The 22,936-nt window shown below is 40.9% G+C and overlaps 1 protein-coding gene across 1 annotated transcript; it reads left to right on the forward strand.

The window, feature by feature from the left end:
• Positions 1-2,415: 2,415 nt before the first annotated feature.
• Positions 2,416-22,670, forward strand: LOC135463725 (insulin receptor substrate 1-like). The gene is made up of 12 exons (XM_064741137.1): positions 2,416-2,579; positions 9,928-10,143; positions 11,393-11,699; positions 12,773-12,912; positions 13,572-13,714; positions 14,042-14,158; positions 14,688-14,810; positions 15,476-15,604; positions 16,599-16,726; positions 17,281-17,433; positions 18,452-18,781; positions 18,982-22,670. Exons 2-12 carry the CDS (start codon positions 10,036-10,038, stop codon positions 21,825-21,827), a joined length of 4,524 nt encoding a protein of 1,507 aa, XP_064597207.1. The 5' UTR covers positions 2,416-2,579; positions 9,928-10,035; the 3' UTR covers positions 21,828-22,670.
• The last annotated feature ends 266 nt before the right edge of the window (positions 22,671-22,936 follow it).

The following is a 22,936-nucleotide window of genomic DNA, read 5'->3' on the forward strand; positions in this document are numbered from 1 at the left end:
AAGAAAATATACTACATGATATACCGACTGTGTATACGTTCTAAATACATAATGCCCACCAAAATGATAGCCACATTTGTGACAGGTCTACATACACACCTATAGCTAGAGCCTATACAGTCTGCGATGAGTGAGTGCGTCGTTTGTTTCTGGCCATATCATTAAGAAGGATAATTACCTATTTGAGGTCAGCTCTACCGGTCAACTGACCAGACCACATATTTTATTTTCCTTAATTGCCCGATGGACTTGGACGGTTGGCGGGCATTGTTTGTGATCTTATAGGTGCCATACTCTGAGACATGAATCACTGGTTCGAAACCAAGCTCTAATCACAGTCTCGGTTGATTTTTAGCAAAAGCCGGATGACAGATAGGCTTTAGACAGTGTAATCCTAAACATTTAGAAAACTGATATACCGATACCTAAATTACTTTATATATACTATACCGACCACAACTACGGCTCCAATTTCAGCTAGAATCTCTGAACATTGGTGAGTAAAGTCATGGAAGGTGTAAAAAAAATATATATATTCGTTTTTTTAAGCCGGGTTTTGAAGTAAAAGAAAGCTAAAATGTGAAGTAAGATTCATCATACAGACAACTGAAAACTATACGTAATAATACTTTGTTGTTGTTTTTTTTATTTGTTTGTTTTTTGTTGTTGTTGTTGTTGTTTTGTTTTTTGTTTTTTTTTTTAGATTTTTTAAGAGTGTTGTTAGGCATTCAAATATTTAGGCCTAAATAGTAAGGTTGGCTGAATAGTAAGGAATAGTTAGCTGGAATCGGGCACAACCCGGTGGAAACCTACGGCCATCAGCAGGTTGCTGGCAGACCTTCCCACGTACGACCGGAGGTGGAGCCAACATGATCTGGACTTGAACTCACAGCGACCGCATTGATGAGAGGCTCGTGGATCATTACGCCGAGCTGGCACGCTAAACACGCCACGGATACCCCTGGAAGTGACTGATGTGCGCTGTATATATAATAATTAGTTATGGCGATATATACCCAGAAAGTGCAGTCTATTAGCCTACATAGACGACTTCAAATAACTTAATATACTCTACTGACGTCCAAAAGAAACGTTACCAAGACTTTGTTAACAGACGACTGGACAAAAAAAGCACGTTACTGTGCAAAAGATTTGTATACAAGAGACTGGTGTTTTAACATAATGCAAACCAGATGAGCAGGCCTCCGCGGAAAAATAAAGAAAGCCAAAAACCACGAAAAAGAGATCGGGTGGGAGTTTTTCGTTTTTCAAGCGGACTGAAAAAAAAGAAAAACTCCCAGAAAAGATCGGGTGGCGGTTGTTATGTAACGCAATTCGTGTGCACGCTACATGTGCTTTTGTTTATATGTCATACGACATTATATGACATTATATGGCATACGTCACGACATCACGTGACGGGGCCGGCAAATAAACAGTTAAGTCTCCTGCACGAACGCTGGTTATTACTCGATCAAATCGATAATAACATGACAGCAGTTTTTCTTTTTAAGCAGACGGAAAGAAAGAGAAAAACTCCAGAACAAATCTCAGGGCCAGAGAAAATCAGCCAGTCGGATTACAACCTGGTTCGCGCTTTCGTCGAAATCTCGAAACCTGCGGCCAAATGATTGGCTTAGTTATCTCGAGCCCCGATATAATCATTCAATGATAGTTTCACATACATGAGTGTTTCAGATTGGCTTATTATCTCGGGGCTCGATCTCTTTTTTTCTGTGAGTTTTTCTTTTTCATTTTGGGCCTGCTTAAAAGCAAGAAAAACTCCCACCCGAACTCTTTTTTCCGTGGGCGTAAAAAGAAAAAAAAATCCCACATGATTTTTCTGGGAGTTTTTCTTTTTTAGGGGCGGGGTAGTTAAAAAAAGACAAACACACACAAATAAAAAAAAAAACTTACGCTCCTTTTACGACTACGAAGGAAAAGCTATGGAGGTTTTTTGTTGCTTTTTTTTTTTCTTTTGACTGAGCTCAATGCCAGTATTTAAATTTATATATTTTTGTAAGCACCGCCTCACTTGGTCGCCATGTCAAACACGTCAGTGAACATCGATGCCACATAAAATCACACCAGCGTGGACCAACCCTTGACACTTGACCTATGACCTGCTGAGCACGGCCGAACCCACCAGGCACGGGCCAAAGTTTCCCGAATCTCATGCTTTACGAATTTAACATGGGCGACTGTGTTCTCTGGCTTGTTGGGAACGAGTAACTTCTGGTTAGCTTTGTAGCTCTGATGTCAACCTAGCTTGTTAAAAAAAAGAGTTCAAAACACAACTCCAGACGAATGCACGCGGATGACCTTTGGCGAATTAGACCTCCGCGCATGCGCCTTAGTTGTTTACTACTTCGCAGACACGTCACGTGACTTGTCAGTAATGGCGACCCAGTGATATACATGGTCGCCGTGAGTTCAGATGCCCTTGATTCTCCAAGGGATTAAGACTGTACGCCTTAAGATGAGGTGAACAAGAAGCAGCCCTGGTAGAAACAGAAACAATTTTGTCCTATTTTCGAGCTAATGGATGGGCCGATATAATCACATAGCTGACTGAGAAGGTAATGTATTACGGAGGAAGATAGCCGGGTGCTTGTTGTGATTGTTAATTTTATTTCCACGTTTACGCCTTTTACAGAAATATGTTTGAGGTCTTGTCCAAATATTTACCACATATTTACGCCCCAGTCCCCCTCCTCCTAATTGGCTAATAACAGTTGTGGTTTAAACCTACACCAAGGGAAAACTGATGCATTATTAGTAGGGTCTGTGTAAATTTTTAAATATAGCAGACGTAAAAAAAAAATTTCGACTTGCAGTTGCACAGTTGCAAAACAACATGCAGGCCTGAAACATTTACACTGCTTTGAGTTTGACAGCTGAGGACACAAATAGATCTATGGGGAATAGCAAGGCTCGAATGTCACTGTGAGGGTGTGGTTTAGCTTTAAATTTGCTCAAATACTCTCCCAGAATTACGAATAAGCAAGACGGGCAGCTTATCTTGTTACCTTGTACAGGTGTTGTAGTTGCTGTTCAGTAGTCCGAATTTTCTGACTAGAACTTACACCGGAGATTGTCGTAAGCCTAATGGTATGCCCCAGTTCTTGTCAGAGGTAGCTTTATGTACATGTAGAATGTTTAAGAATTCCAAACACTGTTACTAACACAAAATTACCCACCTTATCTTCTTCTTTCTGCATGCGGAGATATTCAGTTTATAATACATTAAACGAAAACTGAATGTGGACATGTAAATTGATGCTCTCGGAAAACATCAAAATTAGGCCCATGTCATATCATAGGTTTACATTTACATTTACTAGAAACTACATTTTTATAAACATACATACATGTATGTTTTGATGCCTACATACCTACATGTATGTTTTGAATGTTCAGTACTAGCTGTACAGTAAAACCAACATCTGCAGGTACATCAAAGTTTACATGTAGAATCATTGAATGTTTATTTCGGCCATGAAGAATTGACGGTGGCCATAGGCAGGGCCTGTGTTGTTTTGATGACCATCGTGATGAGTTATTCCCCAAAACAGGTCATGGTCGAGTAATAATGGTGCTTGTATTTCAATCTATCGGTCACACAAGGTGCGCGTTCGACCCCTGTGTGGATGTGTGGATACCCCATTCTCTCTGTTCATCTCTGCTCAATTTGACAACAATAAGCTGTTGATGATGTTTGTGCGCAGGGGATCAGCCAGAAATGCGAAAGAGAGTGTCCAAACAACCTTTTTAAAGGCCGTTCTGTTATAGCAGGGTATCCAGATTTGATTTTCTCCCAACTTTCCGATGGTAAAAGTGCTGAAAACAGGGTGTCCAAATAGCACCAGTTTTCTGTTTCACCCTTCCACCTGGACGGGTGGACCGCTGACCCTCTGCTTGTGCAGTCATTTGTGCACTTGTTTACCATTAATGTGGCGTTTTTCTGAAAATCATACATGGGAAATTTTGTCATTGACTTGCCAAGGTTCAGAGATTTACATCAGGCACTCTGGTGGTATGTGGGAAGGTCTTCCAGCAACCTGCAGATGGTCGTGGGATTCCCCTGGGGTCCTCCTAGTTTCTTCCCACCACAATGCTGGCTGCCTTCGTATAAGTGAAATATTCTTGAGTACGACGTAAAACACCAGTCAGATAAATAAATAAATCACTCTGTTGTGCTCCACATCTTAGTACAGTGTAAATGAAAAATTCTTTCAAGAGAGTGGCCTGAAGCAACAATCATGCAGTTCGAAAGTAAATATTTAAGAAACTTGGATAGTCAGTGTTTTCATAAGACCAATTTAGTGGTCTGTCTTGCATACTGCATGTACGTGCCTTTCATATTAGACTGATGCAGTCTTATGCAATGTACATGTAGGCTATATACAAATATGACATGCAGATAAGTGTGTTATGGGTGAAGGTGTTTGTTTCATTGTCAGTTTTGTCACATAACGACATGACATTGCCTACTTTTTAACATGCCCTTATGGCTGCATGTATAGATGCTATTGATAATGGCTTAAATTAAGACCTTGCCGTCACACATTTCACAAATATAGATTACTTCACCTGACAATAACCATGTTCAGGCCCATTCAAATCATTGACCCGTGACAAACAATGCCGTTCTAACACCAGTGCAGGGTCAAATGCATGTGATACTTTATACAAATAACGTATGGCCCAAAAGTAGAGGAGAATGAGTTCAATAGATGTGTTTACTTTGATTAATTTGATAATGAAAGTACGTTATTCCATATTGTTCATCTAATCTCATTTGGTGGTAATTTGCATCGATTGATATTCAGTACGTGTATTTTGTCATGCATTTTCTCACTCTCACTCCAAATCTTGACGCCCACATTTATCCGTATTCTCGTCCAACCGCTTCACAGTACAAGTCCAGATCAATTTGTGTACCCAATACTTATATCTTACAATTTGTTGATAAACGGAAATTGAACACTATTTCATACTTCATGTGTAGTTTGTGTATGGAGATTCACAGTGTATGTCTTCAGTGTCATCACTGATCAGACATGTTTGTCATGCTTGTTTCCGGCGCTACAGTAATAATGACAGATCATGCAGAATATACACTATACATGCACATGTACTGTAAGCGTGTGTACATAGCTCCACAGGAACATGCATGTACATGTACATGTATGCTGATGATCCAATCCAATACATGCAAGACTAGGGACGTAAATACGTATAGTTCTGTTCAACTTCAAAATACAGTGCACATTAGACATGACTGGTAGTAAACTGTAATATCTTTACTAGAGGATAAATGTGACTGGAACTCGCAGCAAAAAAGCTTTAACTGAAATATTCTTGAGTACAACGTAAAACACCAGTCAGATAAATAAATAAATCACTCTGTTGTGCTCCACATCTTAGTACAGTGTAAATGAAAAATTAACTGGTAAGGTTGACCAGAGGCAGAATTTTGTTCATGTCTATGGCTACACGTGCAATGTAGTTTCAATAAAATTCATGTTGTTACTCAGCTGTGGCATGTAGTATTTTGATCATCAATTGATCTATCAAGAATTACAGGAAGTCTGGCATATGTGATGTAAGTACATTATGGTAAATGACCCAGAGTGCATTTTTAGAGGTAAGTAAATTTCATATCACTTGTGGCACTGAGTCTTTAATACATGTTCTAGTGGGCCAACCTCATACCATGCAAACAACCTTTAAAACACTTGTCTAAGATCAATAAAGCTCTCAGGAGCCAAAACGTTCATTATAAACTTACATGTTGCTTTGGACAAAATTTTGGGTCATTTACTGTATATTTAGTCCATTTGGCGTGGAAGTTTTTTGGAAACTGTTTTGACAAACAGGTGCCCGTGGAAAATCTGTCAGCACTTCTTTAAATTCTCATCAAAACAGACAAAATAAGTGAAAAACAGTTTTAAACTCTAGCACCACGGTATTGTTTGATTTGCTGACACTCCATGATATGTTGTTGATGTGTGCAACCATTTGTGACCACTGTCTTTAGTTCCTGGTGCCAGGTACCAGTTGAGATAGCACCAGTACTAAGCTTTTACTAGTTTAATGACCATCTCGACCATCTTTAGTCCATGTTAAATAGTGAATACATATCATTATGAACGAATGAACACTTTTACTTTGTTTTGGACAACGAATAGGCTTTAAACAGCCAACAGAGTTTTATGCATTGCCAGTGAAAGTTAAAGTAAAAAAATCAAGGTATGTAGAGTGACAAAATTAAAAAAGAAACATTACACAAAGGGAGAAGTTGTTTCAAATTTTTGTGGGAATTCACATCTGTGAGGGAGCACAGGTTTGAGTGTAAACAGTGGTGAATTATAATGCAGAATATGATGTACCGGTACAGGTTTTTGATGGTGATCAGTTACTGGCAACAAACTTTTGTTTTCCTTTTTGGATGACAACGCGTGGTAAACTATTTTTGTAAATGGTTTACCAACTACCAAAAAGTGCTAACCTGTACATAGGTAACCATAACCGAACCTTATTTTAAGCCCTGAAAAAGGAAGGGTTTTTTCTTCTTTGGTTTAGACCAGCATGTGTATATATGCATCACCTGGAATCAGTAAAACAGAAGACAGAAGAAGAAGCAGAAGAAGGTGAAATCAGTGCATGTATAAGAGTGCAAGAAGCGCTCATTAATTTACAGTAGGCTCACAAAGCTTTCCCCTGAAGTTTACCCACATCTGTAACACATGCTCAGAGGCTCATCGACCCCATCATATGGATGGCCTAGATGGCCAAGTGGTTAGCGTGCTAAGCGGAGCACAATAGACGAGGAGCATCACACCAATGCTGGAGCCCTCTTGAGGGTTCTGCCAGCAACATGCGCAAGTTTGTGGATTCCCCTGGTTTCAGATTTCCTCCCACCACAATGCTGGCTGCCGTCGTATAAGTTGAATATTCATGAGTACAACGTACATGGTAAGACACCAGTCAGATAAGTAAATAAATAAATAATTATTACACGCACATCAGGGCAAAAAACCAGGACATTTTGATACCCTTTAGAGGCACCCCGATTAGGGTATATCTTAAAAAAAAAAAAGGCTCAAAAGCTGGAAAATTTTGCATAAATATTACTTAAATGCTATTAAATATTACTTATACTCATATTTATTTATAATAAATACCGATGCGGTAATTTGGTACTGGTTTCGTAGTATTTGAAAATAGTTTAACCCAATTTATTCTGCTGACTGGGTGTCCAAATTAAGAAGCTGTATTTGATCCTACACATGTATATGTTGCTGACACAGCGTACAAGTAGCCTCCAGTCAGTCAGTAGTAATGTGGCCAAGGGGTTAGCGAGCCAGCGCAACACAATCACCCAGGAGCCTCTCACCAATGCTGTCACTTTGAGTTCAAGTCAAGCTCATGCTGGCTTCCTCCCTGGCCAGACGAGGAAAGGTTTGCCAGCAACCTGCAGATGTTCGTGGGTTTCCCACGGGCTCTGCTAAGTTTCCTCTCACTATAATGCTGGCTGCCATTGTGTTAGTGAACTGTTCTTGAGTACAGGGTGAAACACCAATCGAATAAATAAACAGTGGTAATGAGTCAGGCAAGCTGCACAGCACTGAACAAGTACCAGACATAAGACTGCAGGCAGTTGTCACCCAACAGTGGAAGTACTGAAATGTGTGGTATAGCAGGGGTAAGACTGGCAACATAGGCGTTAAAACACCCCTCAGTGAAATAAATAATAGAAATGGTTGTACTCATGTACATGCAGTTAGAGGTGAAAAGGTTTGGAATGGAACTTGTAATAGATTTCTTGGCACAAGCCTGCAAATATTAAAGCAGTATGAGCAGGACATTGTCAGGCATCAAATCATCCTTTGTGTAGTACGCATCACTTTACATGTAATTATCATACGTGTAGGAAATCTTGATTCAAAACACTGGTTGGATGTTGTGAGTTTTAAAATTTGTGTGTCATGCATCACAAAGTTATTTGCAGGCCTGCTGTCAGCCACCGTATATATATATATATATAAAAAACAGAAAAAGTCTGAATAGGAGAATCTTGGGACTATATATCTAGGAGAATAACTTGCTAGCTAAAGCTAGTGAAGGGTACGATGAATGAAAACGCTGGTGACTAATATAACCTCATACTTGTATTTAAACCATGAACGCGTTTCATCTCTTTTGAGACTTTTCAATATGGTACAGTTAATAGTCACAAGGAACGTATATATATATATATATATATATATATATATATACATACACATGCGTACAGTTATGTAGTTTTACAACTCTTAGTTGTTGCCTGGTGAATGTAGACCTAGAAAAAAGCTTACAGGGATTGAGATGTGTATACAGACAGAGCTTAATTAAACAAGACAAATAGTAATACCCTCACAATGAAATCTAGCTTAAGCTCGGGTGTTGATTTGTTGTGGATGGACCCTGGTTTTGTTGCACAGAGCATCTCCAGTTTCTTCTCTGTAATATTTTTGACATCTGTTACAAACTAGGATGGAAATCAATTCTTGGAGTTACAATTCATACCAGCATGTATGATAAAGGGCCTTTCAGCATTTGGGAACTGAAATTTGGGCTCCGCTATTATATGATTACAACATTTACATCCTGGCATTTGCTGATAGAAAAAGACTCAGTAGGGTTCAAACTGAATTTGGCCTTGGTTAATAGTTGTTTAAGATCTTAGCTTGTCTGTTTGCTTTTAGAAATTTTGTTCCCTCAAATGTAGTATGAAGTCATTTATTGGACTGTTAGAGAAGTTGGTTTGTTTGAATGGCAGCGAGGTCTACAAGATAGGGTGACGTTACATTCGTGTACATTAGATATCTGTTTTCAGCTTATTTTTATTTCTAAGAATTATCCAAATATACATTTTACTTGTCTAAAGACATATACATTGTCATTGTGGGAGTTACATGTACATGTATTTATTTATTTGACTGGTGTTTTACGTACTCAAGAATATTTCACTTATACGACAGCGGCAGCATTATAGGAGGAGGAAACCGGGCAGAGTCTGGGGGAAACCCACGACCATCCGCCAGAGTTAAATGTAGATATAAAGATTATAGGATGAGAGTCAGGTGGCTAAGAGTGTTTGTAAATGTATATATTTGTACTTGTATACATGTGTGTATATGTACAGATGTGCCCCAGTTCATCGGTAATCCAGACTTACGACATACATTTGACACCTGTGCCATGGTGTAATGCTTTGGTGTGTATGGCTAAGCTCTAGATTAACCATTGCATTCAAGGTGTGATGAAAACACAAACAATATAATGTGGGGATTGGGGTGCTGTTAATCATGCTGTTGAGGTTAGTGTTATGTATTAAGCTGCATGAGACTCTGGTTGAACTCGCTATTCTATGAGACACGATACACACACTCCCTTGCTCATATACACCAGGAGTATAATATGAATATAGGCTGGATCAGTGCAGATTTGCAAAAGCTACTGTATGCCATATCCTATAAAAACTTGATGTCAGCTTGTGCTGAGGTGCCTTGGTGAGGTTTGGATCCACTTTAAAAGACGTTGAGACTTTGACTGCTGGATCCACCAACAGACAGATTTTATAAGTTAGAACATTTTTTTTTTTTAAGAAATCTGAAAAGTAACAATGTAGAGTGAAGATGTGCATCACTTTACATTCCAGGAATTAGATCTTCAAGCCTCTACCATGTGACAACTTTACTTCTTGTTGAATGGGGTGCAGTGGTTGTATATGTGTATAACATGTATTGCTTATAATTAGGAGACAATTATACAGAATTTATTTTTTATTGTTTATTTTTTTCTTGTCATTTTGGCATGAACATATTTACTCCAGAGCTGAAGTTTTAATATCATGAATTCCACTTTCACTTTCAATAGATCTTGGCGTACTTGTTGTGACACGAAGACGATGATGTCACACCTCTGTCACACTGACAGCAGCGGTGTGAGAGAGTTTCGCTATAAAGAGTGATATCCATCGTCACAATGTCCCACGGGTCAAGCCACACGGGAGGGTTTGGCCATGCGCACCACCCTGGTAGCCAGAATATCCCAGCTGATGTCACCAAGATGGGCTACCTCAAAAAGTTAAAGGTAAGGCCAGCCTTAAAATAATGTTTGTTGGGCACATCCCAATCCTGTCAGAAACAAAGGCAAATTAGCAGTAGCAGCAAAATCCTCACTTGCCAAAAGTAGCTGGTTTATCCCAGTCACTCCAGTTCTTCCACAAAACTGAGGATGGTTGTGGGTTTCCCTTGGTCTCTTCTGGGTTTCCTCCCACCATAATGCTGGCCACATTGTATAATTGAAATATGCTTGAGTACAGTGTAACCACAAATGAAATAAATAAATAGACAAACAATCAATCAGTTAAATCAGATAGTCGTGGGTTTTCCCCAGGTTCTGCATGTATTCCTCCTGCCATAATGCTGGGCACAATTGTACGAGTGATTCTTGAGTACGGCGTAAAACACCAATGAAAGAGACGGGCCTCCGTGGCTCAGTTGGTTAGCGCTCTAGCGCAGCGTGATGACCCAGGAGTCTCTCACCAATGCGGTCGCTATGAGTTCAAGTCCAGCTCATGCTGGCCTTCTGTCCGGCCGTATGTGGGAAGGTCTGCCAGCAACCTGCAGATGGTCGTGGGTTTCCCCCGGGCTCTGCCCGGTTTCCACCCACCGTAATGCTGGCCGCCGTCGTATAAGTGAAATATTCTTGAGTATGGCGTAAAACACCAATGAAAGAAATAGATCAATAAGCAACAATCAATCAGTTAATGGTATGGTCGTGGGTTTCCCTCAGTCTCGTTTCTTCCCACCATAATGCTGGCCGCCATCGTGTATGTGAAATATTCTTGAGTACGGCGTAAAACACCAATCAAATACATGTGAATAAATAAACAATCATGAATCAGTTCAATACATACTATATACACACACACCTAATGAATCCTCCTAGTCATTTGAAAGATTGTTACGTATGACCTTAAACCCAAAGCACCAATCAGTGAATCAGTTGTGGGCAGGCTTAAACTTACTGGCTCAGTTAGTTAGCACGCTAGCGCAGCGTAATGACCCAGGAGTCTCTCAGCAATGTGATCGCTGTGGGTTCAAGTCCAGCTCATGCCGGCTTCCTCTCCGTCCGTATGTGGGAAGGTCTGCCAGCAACCTGCAGATGGTTGTGGGTTTCCCCCAGGCTCTGCACGATTTCCACCCAGCATAATGCTGACCACCGTCATATAAGTGAAATACTCTTGAGTACGGCGTAAAACACCAGTCAAATAAAATAAATAAAGTTACAGTGAAGTATATTTTTTTTTGTTTTGTTTTTTTTATCTATTTTACAGACCATGAAGAAAAAGTTTTTCATAGTTCGATCGGGTTCAAGATTCCATCCTCCGCGACTCGAGTACTTCGACAGCGAGAAGAAGTTCCTGGCAGGTTTGCAAGCGAAGCGAAGTATCGACTTGTCACAGTGTTTCAGCGTGAACAAGCGCACTGACAGCAAACACAAGTTCGGCATTATCATCTACACGAAGGATGACTCATTCACTGTGTTGGCGGAAAATGCAGATGAACGGGATGACTGGTTTAATGAAGTTCTGGAGGCTTTTCGAGAAGGCATTTGTGATATGGAAGTTATCAAGCATTACGGTAAGCATAAAATTTCTTTGAGATTGAGGAAGAGACTTGTGGCCAAGTTGATAAAGTGCTTATTCTTCAGTAACTAGGACATGCCAGGAAATTTTACATTTCTCTGCTCTCCCTGCTTATAAGGACTTCAAGAGGCTGACCTTGCGGTTTGTGCAGCCTCAGGTTGTCAGTAACTTGCCTTACATGTATGTTGATAGTTTGATGTGGGCACCCCAGTTTCATCCACCCATAAAACACAGGTGTATTTTATGGCCATTGTATGTTAAAGTGAAAAATATTTCAGTATGGCATGGAACAGGAGTCAAATAAATAAATAAATAAATAAAAATAACTGTGATAGGAATTAGTGGGTGGAGTGGTGAAGATGTTTGTGGTTGAGAGTAAGTTCCTGCTTGGATGAGGAATTTTTGGATTTTCCTGTGCCAAGTGTTAATGTATTCTTGGAGACATATGTACCGGTATTGAAGTTTGATGTACATATATATTTAATAAATAAAAGTGAAATATTTGTGAAGTAAAAGACTTCTACAAATCAAAGTAGGTATTACATATACTACTTGAAACGTTGCATAAATATGTTTTCGTTTATTTTTTTTAGATTTTTGTGAAAAGATTTAAAGACATTCAAACATTTGTAATCTAAGGGGGACCTCATGGACTATCAGAGTTTAGAAACTCTTAAGTAACAGGAACTTTTTCCAACTCTGATCACGACACTAAATATTGAAATACCTCTTTTTACCCGTGAGTAGAAGATTACTGAAATAATGCTCCCAAAAACTCCTTCTATCTGGTGAACATCAAGGAAAAAAGGTGGTGTGACGTCAGTGTTCCTAGATACCGTCAGTATCTCTCATAAAGCCCAACATGGTATTCAAATATTTGAATGCCTCACAACACTTCAAAAGAAACCTGAAAAAATTAAATGAATGGTCACGAATGGTTTTCTGTTGCCTGTGTGATGAACCTTACCTCATATTTTAGCTTTCTTTTACTTTAAGTACATTATTCATCAATCAATCAATCAAATAATAGTGTTTCTTCAATCAATCATCAATTCTGTGTTTTTTCAGACTGTGTGTGGTCAGTGAATGTCCAGAACAAAGGTCTGGGCAACTCGAGGAACCTCAGTGGTCACTACCGACTGTGTTTGTCGGACGAGGCGGTCAGCATGGTCAAACTAAATTCTGTAGTACCCGAAGTTGTCTTTCAGGTGAGCTCTCAGTAGTACAGTAAACATTCGTAACTGAAAAAATTAATTCAGTTAAATATCACTTAAGACAAGTAAACCATCTGATTGAAATGATTTATACTTTGTATAACTCTTAAAGAGTGGATGTTACACAGTGTTGATTACCATAAATATTGCTGCTGTGAGACGTGGAAATGATTACACACGAGGTGGAAAATATTCTATTTTGACAATCTGAAGATTTTGCGTATTTGAACATTTTTATGTTGAATGTTTCCACCTGTAGGCTTTCACAGATTAGTGTATTGTGTGACAATGTGTCATTGATGCATATCATAGGGGTTGTCAAGTTGATTAATCTTGTATTTTGATGTCATCCCACTGAGCTGAGATTATGATGTCATTAAACAAGATGTTTTAAATATCGATTTGTACAAATTGATAACTATTTGTGAAATAAAACCTTATCAATGAGGAAAATCAGAAGACTTTTCAGTTACTATTTGCACTTATTTATTACATGAGTGATAAATTATATTATAACTCCCTGTTGAAGTGTCTATCTGTGACCCCCAAATTCTGTGTGTTGGTCTTCATTTGCTCCAGGATGACACCATCATGACCAGAATAAAAGGAAAAATCACATACCAGTAACGCTTCTGGGTACTCTCTGATTTCAGTTACGTCTCATCCGGCGCTGCGGCCATTCTAATGGGGTGTTTTTCATGGAGGTTGGGCGATCATCCATCACCGGGGAGGGAGAGTTGTGGATGGCAGTAGAGGACACAGCCATGGCCCAGTCTATGCACGACGCCATTTTAACGTAAGAAATTATCTCCCTTTGGCTGCCTCATAAACGACATATCTGGGTTCAGTCCCAGGTGAGTTCATACCTATAAATCCGTTAGCACTTCAGTTTATTTTAAAATGTTGAATAAGGAACGGAATCCCAAGCTTGTATGGTACGATGTTTTGTAGTGTGAATTTTAAATGGAAAAAGTTTGACACTTCGCATATATATACACATTATATCATCTGTCTCTACATTACATCCTCATGCATCAGGTAACGCCTTCATTTTACATCATCGTTTCTGTGTCCGTCATTTCATGCTATAATGTGTCTGTCCGTTATACCATCTGTCTTCCAGCGCGATGAAATCCTCCAGCACAGTCTCAACTTTCTCTGAGCGATCCGGCAGTCGGCCAATAAGTGTTCCCCAACAGTCTCAAGATTCTTCTCGCCCCCGGGCGCCTAGCATGGCTAGGTAAGTGAATCTATTTATTTATTTATTTATATATTTATTTATATATTTATTTAATTGGTGTTTCACGCCTTACTGAAGAATATTTCACTTATACGACGGTGGTCAGCATTATGGCGGGTGGAAACCGGGCAGAGCCCGGGGGAAACCCACGACCATCCACAGGTTGCTGTCAGACCTTCCCACTTACGGTTGGAGAGGTAAGTGAATCTAGGCTGCTACATTACATATATTACCCAATTCTCAACCTTGTTGTATGGTGATACATTAGCTTATACGTGTATGTATATTTTCAGTAGTAGTATTGAGTAATGGTTGTGTGGGGCTTTGTTTGGAATAATTGCCGAATGTCTTTGTAAGGTTGTGTATGTCAGAACTGCGTTGTTCTGCCCAGTCCAATTTGTGCTTTAGAATTTTGCTAAAAGAAATGTGTGTATAATAAAGATCAAATTCGTAGATTTGTATCGCCTTTGTGAATCATTGGGAGAGAAATGCAAAGTTAGTACTAAGTGTTTTGTTGTTGTATATGCAGTCCTCGCCGGCCTCCCGTGGTCCCAGACAAGCCTCGGCCTATGAGTTTGTATACAAAGTCACCGTCCGTGTCAACATCCAGGTCACCCACCTTTAACAATCACTTTGGAAACATGCCTCTCAGGTGAACACAACAAACAAAACAATGAGCACTATTATACCTGCCGATTACAGAAAAGTTTAAAAGCAATTCAGAAAACAATATAGGGGACCTGTTTGTTTTAAATTTTTTTTCTTGAAATATTTTTATCATAAATGAATACGACTAATACAGTATTAATTATAAAGTCCCATTGAGCTGTCTCGGTAGAGAAGATGTTTAAAAATTTATTAACTTACCTATATGATGTAAAACAGTTATAATTTTGTTGTCTTTTGTCTCGGGTGCAAACAACAGCTTGATAGCTAATTTCAGTTATGTTTTTTGTTGTGAAGTACCACTGTAAATAAAGATTGATTATGATTCTGTGTTAAGTGATGGGCCTGATTAGGGTATATAATACATGTAATTTAATAGTTGTAAATCTATTTAGAAGATTTTGTAAAGAGAAGGTCATTCGGCTGCTTTGAATTATTTCTCAGGTTGCTGTTTAATACTCCATAAATATTGATCTTTTGTGTTCTTTTGTAATTTATTTGATTGTTGTTTAATATAATAAAAGACTTAGCATAGACAGGAAACCCACAGCAACAGTAACAACAGTGTAATAATTGATTAATGCCATAGTCAAAATTTTTTTTCTTCCAATGTTTTTTTAACAATGTATTGAATTTGGTGTCAAATTTCAGCCCTGAAGATTACACTGATGACGGTAGAATGAGGTCAAACAGCATGGAGTCCCGTGGGTCACGAAGCGGAGCAAGTAGCGCACAGTCTTTTGATGTTAGTGACGGAAGTCCCGTGGATCCTCATATACAGTAAGTCCTATTAGTAGTGCAAAGTTTGGTGATGTCAGTGACGGATGTCCTGTAGATCCCCATGCACAGTAAGTCCTACATGTACAAGCAGTGCAAAGGTTGGTGGTGTTAGTGACAGAAGTCCCATAGATCCCCATATAACCACCCTATATAAATAACATGGGAGCTTGGATCTTGACTGCATGAAACCATTCACTGCAGTTTACTGTAGGAATGGGCACCAGCCTTGCAACAATGTATTCTTTCTGTCTTTGTGCTCTGGGCAGACAATCAGAGCTGCTTTATCCCTTGGCTAGTCTTCAGTAATTGACCAATTGTAAATGATGCCTGGCAGCCTATGGTTCAAATCCAATACATTCCTTTCCATTTTTTTTGTGTGTGTGTGTTTTTGTATTGTTTTTTTTTTGTGCGTTTGTTTTCCCCATTATCATGAACTTTCTAGACATCAGGCTACCAGAAGTTGTTGGATAATATCTTTAATTTACAGTGGTTTTATATAGCTTACCCTAATGTACCCCCATGTTCCCTAATTCTTCAACCTTTTCAAACGCCTCTTTGATCAATGTTTTGAAACATTCTTAGATAACTATGGGGTGTAGAGAAATAATTTGCACAGTTTTATGAAGCTTACATCTTAAGTGGCACAAACAAATCATTTTTAGCATCATTGTGTACATATATTCCACTGGCAAAGTACTGTAGTAGCTGAAAAGATTGAAGATTTACAGTAGATGTCTCGTGGTGCTCATGCTCCATAGTAAATTAGTTCAAACTGCTGAAACGATAATCTTCATAGTCAACACATCAAGCTTTCTAGATACTTATAATTTGTACACCAGAACTGTTACTTTACTATTTGTTATACATCTAAAATTCATTTTTCACTGAAACATGGAAATGGTTTTTTTTTTTTTTGTCCTCACCAATAATTCAGCATTGAAGAAAACTGTTTTTTACTTCATTAACTCTTGTTTTTGTGTTTTCCCCTCATCAGCTTGCACATCAGTGGACGGGCGTTAACACCAGAGGCAACTCACCAGCCAATCACGGAGTACATACCGATGAGACCTGGGAACTCCACAAGCGCCTGTTCCTCAGCAGGCTCCTCACGCGAGAGACTGGGTGAGTTCTCTCCCTTGAAATGAGGGCAGTGCATGGATTAACGGTGTAATAAGGTGTTATGTGTAGGTTGTCTTTAAATTGTTCTGACTGCTTACAGTGGTCTAATGGATAAAGCATCGCCTTGAAGTCGGGAGACATGATCAAACCTGAACCAGGTCTTACCAAAGACTTTAAAGATAGCCTCACTTGGCGCTCAGCACTGAGAGGTGTCAGTTTGACTGGGTGGGGTGTCATGTCTGGTGTCTGGCATGGTACTCCAGTGGCGGCAGCACAGTGCCCAACCACAAGGACTATGTACGCATGCCTAATGATGACTCCTGATGATATGACTGAAAAATTGTTAAGTACTACATAAAACCACAAGCATATATACATAGATACAGTAAAACTTTTTTATTACAATTTTAAAAATGATAAGTTTAGCACATCAGTAATCTCCTATTTGTACTAAAATATATTAAGCCATCATCCATATTTGCTACATTTTAAGAATCTGAACATTTAACAAGTTTGTAAACACCCTTCTTCATAAATTGATGGTATTACTTTTCCAGATTCTGCAGGGTCTTCAGTTCCTGACTCAGGGACAGCACCAGAGTCCTACATGGAAATGTCCCCTCAAGACACACCTGTGAACCCCTCAACGACCTCCGGGTCAATATCCCAGCAGAAAGATACTTATATAGATATGTCTCCTTTAGCCAGTGGTAAGTTTTGACGTAGCAGCTAAGCCGATGTTTATTCTATCACAGCAGTGTTGTACTGATGTGGCAAGTACTGATTCAGAAACATGCCTTTTGTACTGGGTGCCCATTGTTATCCCCCATGGCTTAATGGTATTGGAGGGGCCTCCGTGGCTCAGTTGGTTAGTGCGCTAGCGCAGCGCAATGTCCCAAGAGTCTCTCACCAATGTGGTCGCTGTGAGTTCAAGTCCAGCTCTTGCTGGCTTCCTCTCCGGACGTACTTGGGAAGGTCTGCCAGCAACCTGCGAATGGTCGTGGGTTTCCCCCTGGCTCTGCCCGGTTTCCTCCCACCATAATGCTGACCGCCATCATATAAGTGAAATATTCTTGAGTATGGCGTAAAACACCAATCAAATAAATAAATTAATGGTATTGGTGGGCTCTGCCAGAAGACTGGAAGGCCTAATGGCCACTAATGTCATACATAAACTTAGAATACACTTCTCATTGGCTTACATAACACTATATATTGGTTAGATAGGTCTGGCGGGCTTCTTTCGAGTTGTAATCATATGTTCATGTATATTCGAACAGTGATCAGATAAATAACCCTGATGTATGTGTACTACTGTCTGTCGAACAATTAAAACAATTTTGCAACAGGTGTTTCCTTGCAAATAACGTCTCCTAGCGTTGTCAGATTTTAGTTATATAATATGCCGAATTTGTGCATAAAATATGCATATTTGACACTTTCTATGATCGAGCGTTGGTTTCCATGCAGTAACTATTTCATTTGTTGTCCCCTGCTCTCCCTTGTGCAGTAAGCCTTCTAGTCGCCTAGTGTTTGTGAGTACATGAAGGCTGCTGTCTGTCATACAGGTGAAAAGTTCTCAGCAATAAAATAAAAATAGATAAATGAGATATTGCCTTCCTCTAGCATAAATTGTGCATATTTAGCGTGGAATATAGTTACTCTGAAGTTGATAGTTTGACCCTAACATTGCCACAACTTGTACATTTCTTGTTCTCTGTCAATCAGATCCTGCAATACCAACTATACCAGTGGGAGACGACTCTTACGCCTTCATGGGTGGCTCTCAGAAAGGCACCAAGTCTGGGCCGAGCAGTGTGAAGTCTGGACCAGGCAGCTACAAGTCTGGCCCAGGCAGCCACAAATCTGGGCCGAGCAGCTACAAATCTGGGCCCAGTAGCTACAAGTCTGGGCCCAGTAGCTATAAGTCTGGGCCAGGCAGCCATAAATCGGGTCCGAGCAGCGTGAAATCGTTGTCTTCGATCGACGGCCGAGATGATGGATATATCGACATGGAACCAGGATCTGAGAACATGTCTCCCAATGTGGATCTTCGGAGTAAGTATTTATTTACTCAAGCGACACGTTTTGCTTGATTCTAATGGATTCATTCACCTTATAGAACGAATTAGGAGGGTTTTTGTTTTATGCGTTGCCATTAAAAGTATCATTTTAAAGCCTCTATGTGATTCTGAAAGTGCATTTTTACAGTACTCATGTTAACTTAAGGTCTGACTCATCACCATTGTGTTTTACAGGTCCGGGCTATTTTAGCATGACGTTGACGGGTCAGAGCCCCAAACTGGACACCATGGGGGAGATGAGGCCAGACAAGGTTTACAGCTACCTGTCTGATGACTCATTCAACGGGGACACGCCTCCTATCCGCACCTACTCCGTGGGCAGCAAAACAACGATGACCAAGCCCACTCTAACGTACCAGGCTTACCAGGAGACAAAAGCTCAGCAGGGCAAACTGGCAAATAGCAAGAGTTCCAGTGCCCCACACTTGATCCCCCAAAAAGGGCGCCCTCTTCAGAACGATGCACCTTCACCTGTGATCCCGTATGTGAACAGCCCGTGTAGCCCCATGAGCAAGTTGTACAAATCAGACGATTCTGACTCCTTTATGGAGCTTGATTTCTGTCGACCACGAACGGCTAGCGATAGCTACAGTTACAGGCGCCGGACAGGGAGTTTCGGCCAGACGCAAACACACAGCTCAAACCACGCCCACCCCAACTTTAGAGAGCGGTCCTCTAGCCATGGGCAAAGCTCCAAACACATCATGTTGAAGCGCATCTCGTCAGAGTCTGTGCGGACGACATCCCAGGAACTTCTGCGCAAAGCATCAATGGACTCGCTGCATCGTAGCTCAAGGGAGTCATTACGTAGTTCCCAGGAGTCTTTAAGGAAGGCCGTCCTGGAGAACCGGTCACGCAGCAGTCTCCAGACGGACTACATGGAAATGTCTCCGGACAGTTCGGCCTCTGTGTCTCATAGAAAACCGGGCTACCTGTCTTCCAAGAAACAATCCAAACTGGAGGAGGGGAAAAAGGAGTACTTCAATATGACGCTTGGCAGTCCGACTCAGTCGCTGATGCACTCAGTGCAGTCCACCACGCCCACATCCCCAGTCACTGTCAAGCTCACAGCGCCCGACACATACATGGAAATGGAACCTGGTCAGGTGACGAATCCTAAAGCCAGCAAGAATGAGCAGAATCAGAAAGCTGTTGACATGCTCTCGGCATCGGCCCAACCCAATCCAGCAGCAAACCCTTACGTAAATGTCTCGTACGAGAAAGATAATCATGGCAGCGATGGTGGTTATTCTTCAAAGCAGAAGCCTCATGTTCAAGCGCACGGGAAGCAGGCAGCCTTTGCGCACGTGCGACAGACCAGTAGCCCGGCGTCTCTTGGAACGCATCTGGGAAAAGGGCCCGGAGGAAATGCCGCCAATAAAAGTCTGTCTCCTGACGCAGCACTGTATGGCCACCAACACCCTTTGTCAAGGTCATCACATAAAGCCAAAGGACCCATTCCAAGGTCACCTCTGGCTGGAGACGAACCTGATTCGTATTTGGCCTTTGCGCCTGGCCAAATCCCAGACGAGAAGAAAAAACAGGAGCCCAAGAAACATACAACTCACTTTGGGCAGAAGCGCAATTCCAAACTTCAGCCCAAGTCTCCGGAAATTCTGCGAGAAGAGTCGGATTCTTCTTACATGTCTTTTTCTTCCGATGGATCACTGTCGGACAGCAAGAACAGCGACATCTGGCTTCCAAGAAACAAACATCGTATTAAGAGTAGTCATGGAAAGTCAGAAACTGTCCGAGAAGAATCTGACGGCTACATTTCGTTTTCGCCCGTCAATGTTCAAGGTGACGAAGAACCCAAAACACAGGCCATGAATTACAAGAAGTATCATCCCAAGTTTGATTACAGAAAAGATGCACAAAAGGCAAAGAAGTCGAGTGTTCCGAAGAATCAGGATTATATGTCATTTGCTCCCAGCATCGTTGTTGAATGCGAGCCCGTGAAGGAGGTCATTCAAAACAGTAGTGTCCCTGATCAGTCGAACTTTAAATCCGACGTGATTAGCTCGAACATTGCAGCCACCGGAACCATCCAGGCGCAGGCGTCTGGAACTGATGACGAGAAGGCTTATATGGAATTCTCCCCCGTAGGTGCTTCTAGTGATAAGGAAACCTCCAATAAAGCCAAGAAGAAACATTCTAGTGAGCATTCACAGCGCAGAACTAGGAAAGTCTCGAGCGGATCGCGCGTCCGAGGAGGTCAGAGTGAGGCTGTGGGTCAGGATGGTTCAGGGGAAGGAGGAATTAAACCTTTGTCGACTCAGAATGCTGAATATGCCAACATGACTTTTCCAGAGAATAGTAAGTCTTCAGGAAAGAACGCACCGGTGATGCGGCCTACTTTTGACCCAAGTAAAGTTCCCAAGTCAGACGGTGCAGCAAAATCGCCAAGGTATAACGGTCAGAAAAACGGCAAAGATTCAACAGGACGTGCATCTCAAGGGTCAATGTCTGTGTCTCCACGAGACAGGCTGCGCAAACCCAGCGGTGACAGCAACAAAGGGGGACTGCTGGAGGGGGGACCTGTCTCTCCAGGACTGAGTATAGCCTCACAGGGCAAGCTGCCGAAAAGGGGCAGCACCCCGAACATCCCTTCCTTTACGGACAAGTCAGGGGTGCCTGTCACTCAGACGGTAAGCAACATGCTTCCTGGGGACCGTCATAGTTATTCAGAGCCATCAACCTCTGACCTTTGCCCGACGGGTTCCCTGACGCCAGGCTCAGCCGCTAGCTCAAGGCAGTCCTCCAGAACTAGTCTGAACAGTATTGTGAGTAAAGAGACTCTGAATTATGCCTCCTTGGACTTGGGCTCTAGTGATAACATGACTGCGGTCGGGGAAGGGGGAATAACCTTTCTCAGTGCCTCCTCATCGGTGGCAACGCAAAGCCCCGCCGGCGGGAAAATCCGGCATGTTTCCGGGCTACAGGAGTCTCAAGACCCACCCCCGTTTTACGCTGAAATTGACTTCAAGAAAAGCGAAGAGTTGAAGAATGTAAAGCGGTGAAGTTGATTCTAGTAGGATGTTTATAAATGTTTCTAATAAACAGACTTCTTATTTATGTTTTGTGTGTATTTATGTACACAGGTGTAAACGTACTGTCTGTGTGTTTCTGTACTACAGTAGTATCTGTAGTAATACTGCGAAATAAGGATTGTGTATCTTTATAGTTGAAAGTTGAACCCTTCCAAGGCTGTTGATTATCACTGTTGTTGTTGTTGATATATATATCTCTGTATATTTAGAGACATGTTGAATCAGAAGATGTTGTGTAAAGTTGTTGAGTCACAGGTTATGTGGACGGGTAGTTCTGTCGAGCAGAACATGAAATTAAAAAGGTGAAAATGGTCTGTTGAAAATTCATCTTACCTTGAAGAAAATACAGCCCAGTCCTCTTGAAGAAGGTGGTACATTCTTCTGCCACCAGTGTGCGAAAATAAATGTATAGTCAGAGTATAAAGTCAAAGGTCATTGGAATACTCCATTTCTAAATGATAGGGATGTGACCTGTCACCTGTAAGTTTATTGCAGGATTTGATTGTTTTGTTTTTGTTCCCTTCCTGTTTTTGGTGTTTTTGTCTGTCAAAGACAAAAGCGTTAAAATTATTTCGTCCATTGTTTCACTAGAACGGGTTGATTTTGTTTTTGTTGTCTGTCCATGTCCCTCCCAGTCTTATTGTGGACGCATGTATGATAACATACCGTATAACTGTCAGTGTTTTTATTTGTATGATATAGCTCGGCATCCTATAAACCTACTATTAATGCAGGAAATTCTTTGTCCACAATAGTTAAATAAGAGCATTTTCAAACATTTTAGCTGGTCAAGTCGATAATGTATTTTTTATGATCGTTATTATGGGGTTGGTGGGGGGGGGAGGGGGGTGTTGTCCGCAAATAAATTTGAAGAGGGTTTTTGAGCCAGCCAACTTAAAACATCTCTGATGGTGTGTTACAGAGAATTTCTTAACCAGAAATAAAACTAGACTGATCTAGAACCTCTGTATTCAGGAAAAAAACATCATGAAGTGTGGTTAAAATTAAGCCTATTAGCAGGAGTATGATACAGTGGTGATGGTAGTGCTGATGTGATACCATGTTAGTGCTGATGTGAT

This window comes from Liolophura sinensis, chromosome 3, assembly GCF_032854445.1.
Source record: "Liolophura sinensis isolate JHLJ2023 chromosome 3, CUHK_Ljap_v2, whole genome shotgun sequence".
Taxonomy (NCBI): domain Eukaryota; kingdom Metazoa; phylum Mollusca; class Polyplacophora; order Chitonida; family Chitonidae; genus Liolophura; species Liolophura sinensis.